The sequence below is a fragment of the Nycticebus coucang genome, chromosome 2 (genome assembly GCF_027406575.1).
Source record: "Nycticebus coucang isolate mNycCou1 chromosome 2, mNycCou1.pri, whole genome shotgun sequence".
In the NCBI taxonomy this organism is placed as follows: Eukaryota; Metazoa; Chordata; class Mammalia; order Primates; family Lorisidae; genus Nycticebus; species Nycticebus coucang.
In genome coordinates, this window is record NC_069781.1 from 94,963,753 (window position 1) to 94,969,752 (window position 6,000).

General features: G+C 46.1%; 1 protein-coding gene across 1 annotated transcript in view; it reads right to left on the minus strand.

Moving 5' to 3' along the window:
* RASEF (RAS and EF-hand domain containing) overlaps positions 1-5,536 on the minus strand; it is a 91,489-nt gene extending 85,953 nt beyond the window's left edge. The window contains exon 1 of the mRNA XM_053577465.1: positions 4,983-5,536. Coding sequence (XP_053433440.1) covers positions 4,983-5,413 — 431 coding nt within the window. The 5' untranslated portion in view covers positions 5,414-5,536. The remainder of the gene's footprint in view (positions 1-4,982) is intronic.
* Positions 5,537-6,000: the final 464 nt, after the last annotated feature.

Here is a 6,000-nt window from a genome sequence, read left to right on the forward strand (position 1 = left end):
CTTGTTTATTTGAGAAAATGATTCCAAAGAAATCAAAAATAAATTCCACCACTCCAACTTCCCTCTGGAAGACAGTGTTTACTTTCCATTTTACAACCTCATACAAGACTATTAGAGTCAGGGGAAGCAGCCCTGAACATCCAGGATAAATAATCTCTTCCCATTTCTTCTTTCAAACTACATGCTGCAGTCAAGTACTACCTAAATCGTAACAGGCTATACATGAAGCAAGAATGTATGTTGCATATACCCTCTTGCGAGAGTAAAAGGCAATATGTTTTGAATCACCCAACCTTTTCTAATCATACTAACCTTTCCCAATATCAAAGGTTCTCCTTTCAGCCTTAGCTTCTGAAACTCCATTCAAGGCAGACAGCATAAGGCAGCTAGCTCTGTTTTAGAAGTGAAAAGAAATTAAGTATTCTAGGAAGAAATTAAGAAACAGATAAAGATTTTTAAAAGCTTAAAGTAATAACTATGTTATAGTATAACCATGAATTTGAACAGTAATTTGGGAGAAGAGTAAATCAAAAGTTTAGGAACAAAGAAAAACTACAGAAGAGTCTGTAGTTGTAGGCATATAGTCTTCCCAGTGACACTCAGTTTTAAGTCTTTTTTCCCTAAAATCTAAAAAGACAGAATAAATCATCTTTCTTCAAAGTCTGAGAGCAAAGCTCTGAGCAATCAGAGAGATCAGAGGGTCAGAGCAGGCCTCTCCTCTGATGGCCAAAACCAAAGGTTCTCTAAGGACCAGACGGCCAGGATACCTTTCCATCATCAAAAAGGTCAAAAACAAACAGCTACCTTGAGATTAAATTCCAATATCAGAATCAGATGCAACCACCACCAGCATATAAGAGTCCCTAAAACCTAAGCCACACACAGATACATACAAGGAGGAAGGCTCAAAGGTTAAAAGTAAAGCTGACGTTCTGTTCAAACAGGCAGGTTCCCCACTCCGTCGGATAAGGATACAGAAGAGGTATTAAGACAGAGAGAAAAAAACCTACAGAACAGCAACAGTTAGAAGAAAATAAAGAGATACAGACATAAACCCAGGCTGAAATGTTAGGACCCTGACTGAGCATCTAGAAAAGGCAAAGGAACATTCAGGAAATCTATGGCTACCACACTGATCATTCGCAAATCCAGTACCACAGGTAAATAGCCCATAAAATAAAACCACCCTTGAACCTCACCCAGGACTGGGGTGCGTCCCACCATCATGTTGCAAAGCTAGAACAAATCTTACTTCCTTGGATGAAAACACAACGTTATTGGTCGCGTGTGTGGGGAAAAAATACATTTAACTTTAAATAGTACAAACACATCCATAAGCTCGTTGAGTAGAAAAGAGAAGAAACAGAGGCAAGATGGTACCAATCAGCCTCTCCCTTCCTTTTCATCTGTCCCTTGCTCTGTCTTTCACTTACTCTCTTACCCTGTCTCCGGCCCTCTCTCTTACTCTCTGGCTCCCTCTCCACGTTAAGTTAATCTCTTTCTTCACCTCCATCTCTCCTCTTCCTTGGACCTTCCCTGCCAAGCACCAGATAAACTAAGTAAGCTGATGAAGCAACCACACTATTACAAAAAACAACAATTATACTGAAAAAAGGTAAACTGTAACTCAAGACAGGGAAATACAAATGTAACCATGGCCAGTGCTGAAACTTTGCCTCTGACTACTGGCAGTTGCATATTTTTAAACATTTCCCAATTAAGTGGGATTGGTGTTCAATTGTTGCGCCTTTCCTCTTGAGTTTAATAATCATCGTTCTACTTATAGGGGTATGCTAAGGTAAACCGTTTTGCCAGTGTGTATACAGCTCCCACACAAGTAGTCCTGGTTCCTCCCTAAATATACATAAATGAACCAAGAAATTAAAGAATACCGATTTATTTGATTCATTCAGCTAACATTTGTTGAGAATCTACCACATACAAAACTCTTTTACCAATTTCCCTGACACCAGAAATTGCCTAGGCTACCTTATGTCTGCTCTCTGCCTGTCCCATCCTCCCATCCACATTCCCTTCCTACTTCCAGACTTTTCTTGGCCTAGTATCACTTTCCTTCTTGAATTCTCTTACATAACCATATCACCCCACCTGGCTCACTTCATGCCTGACCTTGTTCAAGCTTACCAGAAAGTTGTAAGGGCCCATCCTGATCTTGCAGACCATTCACACCTGCCATGCTCAGGTTAACAGGTCACACTGGAACATTCTTCTTCCCAATCTTTAAAAGAAAGGGGCCCTCAATTTTCTAAGAGAAAACCAACTTAAGAATGTATTGGCAAACATCCCAAAGGCCATTTTTGCTCTGTCACAATGCAATATTATCTTCTAATATAATTTTTTTTTTTTTTTGGTTTTTTGGCCGGGGCAGGGTTTGAACCCACCACCTCCAGCATATGGGACCGGCGCCCTACTCCTTGAGCCATAGGCACCGCCCCTAATATAATTATTAATGACTTCAGAGTTTAATCAGAATTTCTTAATATTCTGTTTGAAAGGCCTTTGAAATGGAACCCTGTCAATACTACCATGCTTTGTCATTATAGGAGCCCAATAATCTTATACTTAATATTCATTCTTCTCAAACTGGATGTGACTATCTTCAGAACTGGCATGGGGGTGGAGAGGGGGATGACCAAAGGGAGTGCCAGGTAAGAAACAAAGCCATAAAATGGAATGGTATGCCCCGCTGGAGAGACAATTTCCCCCTTGGAAGAAAACATATTTTATATTAAAACAAGCCCCAGTATACTATGCACTGAAATGACTTTTTTTAAAAGATAAAAACTCTAGACTTGAACAACAATTCCTGCTTGCAGCAGTCTGTTGGGCTATGTCCACAATATATGGAGTTTCCTGAAAATATCCCTCTTGCCTTTAAATGTTCCTGGATGAAATTTTTGAGAAATGGTTTACCCACACTATGAGCATCTCAAGGGTATGAACTACATCTCACCCTTTTCTTCTGTCCCCAGGAACCTAGGACAGTACCTATGACAGTATCTGACACATCGCAGGCACTCTGTGTTTGTGGAATAAATTTGGGTGAAATAATGACAATGGCATCACGTATCAATAACAGAAGATGTTTTATCACATTTGGGTGGAAGAAAGGAAAGGTGACAGCTGCATGAAGAAGTGAAGGAGAAGCAATTCAATTTACCAAAACATCTAACAGCTGCCATGGTAACAATCAGCTGAAGCCACCCAGTCTAGTTCTTTCCCACTTGAACAAGTATAGGAAGACAAACACTGCACTTGTTAATCTCACATCAGATGGAGGTGGGGCTTAGGCCACAAGTCTACCAGGTGACGCTCATGTTCATTAAATGTAATAACCTCTGAAGAGTTTGGAAAGGCATCATGATAATAATAATGCCACCAATAATACTAAATTCTGGTTTGTACACTGATCCTAAAGGAAGTACTTTAATCATTTTGGTTAAGCACTTTAATCATTTAACAGTGAAATATTTGCTGCTAAGACAAATGTGAAAAGTAGATACATATGTACATACATTTAATATCCAATGATACAGACCCATCCTGCCTCATTCCTAAAATTCTTACTTTTTTAAACTATCTGGACCCAAACTAGTTACAGAGGAAAGACAACCCAAAGAAAGAGAAGTTTATAGCAATGTTTAAGTTTTGCTACTTTCCTAGTAGAGGCACAGCATTTTAATTCATTTGTAAATAACAGAAAAGATCCTTGACACACCCACTTACACCACACAATCTTTCTGCTGCTCTGAGTCACACTCCATGCCCAGTTTTCTCCTTACTTTACTAACCAGAGGGAGAAGTGGGGAGGAGGAGGAAGTGAGGACTCCAGGCCCTGCAGGTCTAAGCTCTCAGACAATGAAAAGGCACACTGACCCCTCCCGGGGCTGTTTCTTTACTGAGTCTTAGGCCCTCAGACAAGTGAACTGCCAACCAAAATGCCACTCAGATCTTCTTAATAATAACAGCCAGGGTTCAATAAAATATCAGCTAAAATCCAAGCAGAAAGCAGAAAAACATTTACAGCACTCAAATGTTTGTACTGCAGGAGTGAAAAATAGCTCTGACATACCGTGACAGGAAGACGTGGACAGATGTGTTGGAACTCAAAAGAAAACCTGAACACGCGCTTTCCTGCATGCCCTGAATTCCACCTGTAGACTTCGTTAGTAACTTTGTATTTTATGTCTGTCAGAGTCATAGCATAAAAGGCAAGAGAATCGCTTAAGCCCAGGAGTTGGAGGTTGCTGTGAGCTGAGGCCACGGCACTCTACCGAGGGCCATAAAGTGAGACTCTGTCTCTACAAAAAAATAAATAAATAAAAAAATAAAATAAAAGTTTTTCAGTTCACAAGACCTAGGATCATATCCCTGCTCTTTAACTAACTGGGCAAGTACTTTGATATCTCTCGATCTAATTTCCAGGTCTGAGTTTTCTCCATCAATTAGGAATAAGCAAAGCCTATCTCCAGGGATATTTTGAAAATTGAAAATGAAGTCTGTAAAACAAACGCCTCACACGTACCAGGCATCAATGAATGTATTTGTCCAGCAATACAAATACCCAATGTCTTTTCTACGTAAGTCTTGGGAAAACAACATATCCAAAAACTATCAGAGAGGATGCCAAACTGGCCAACTGCCCAGGCGCTTGGGTGCAACCTGGAGGCCGGGGTGGAGGATGACGTAATCCTGCTGCATTTCAGGAAGGCCGGTGCAATCAACAAGGGGCCTGTGCAGGACTCAGAATTCTGCAAGAAAGTTTTTCTCCCCAAACCTTGATTCTCTGAACGCATTCCCTTTCTTTAACTCCAAGGGATCGTGTCTTGGAAAAGTGGTAGGTGGAGGAAAGCAACTCGCACGTTAGAGCGCGGTTAACATGCCTGCACGCTCCGCAAGTTAACAGGAAGGAAAGAAATCCGGAACCGCCATTTTCACCTCCGCCCCCACCCAACCCTCACCTGGGGATGAAATTGGCTTCCTCCCCAAGTCGCTCCTGGAAGTCCAGCCAAGCCCGGCCGGGGCTCTCCGGGCGCCGGGAGGCGGTCAGCGCAGCCGCGGCGTCCCCGTCGGCCTCGTCCTCCTCGCCGTCCCGGGTCTCAGACCCCACAGCGGGCGCGGCGGGCGCAGGCCGACGCGGCCCCCAGCCCCAGCGGCGCCCCCCGCGGCTGGCCCCGCGGAAACCGCTGGCGAACTCCTGGAAGGTGATGGCGCCGTCGCGGTCTGCGTCCAGCCGCTGGAACACCGCCTCGGCGTCGGCCGGCCGCACGCGCAGCTCCGCGCACAGCGCGCCGAACTCCTCGCGCTCCAGGCGCCCCGAGCGGTTCGCGTCGCAGGCGGCAAAGACCGCGCGCAGCCGGGCCAACTCCTCCTGGTCCCCATCCGCCTCCATCCCGCCTGGCAGGGGCGGGCGGAGAGGGCTACCGAGCGCAAGGGAGCGCGCAGCCCTCACCGGCAGCAGCGTCGCAGGGAAGTCCAGGGCCACCTGCTGCTACCGGCAGGAGCCGCGGCAAGTTCGGCTAGTCCAGTCCGGCTGGTTAGACCACTTGCGGGAATGTCCAGGCGGGCGACGTGCCTGGGCGGGTCGGGGGTGGCCTCGCGGCTCGCTCGGACGCTGGTCCCTACTGCCCCTTACGGGCCCCGGGCGCTGTAGGATGCGCCCCCAACTCCGGGCGCTGGGAAGCTGCACCCGCCAGAGATTGAGAGTCTGCGAGGCGCGGTGGCACTGGGCACTTTCCCGGAGGGTCCGGCTCCGCCCAGCCGGGGAGGAGGAGGGAGCGCCGGCTGTGGTTCCCACGCCTCCGGGAGCCAGTCGGTGCTTTCCGCGCTGGAGTTGGGGCCTCTGGCCAGAACTGGGGTTGCTGCAGTAGCATTGCCCCTGGACTTAAATACTGTTTGCTCGGGTAGAGCCCCGCGATCTGTTCGCCCCAACATACGGCGCTGGCATGAGCGTGAGACGCTAACAGGACAGAGGAGAAA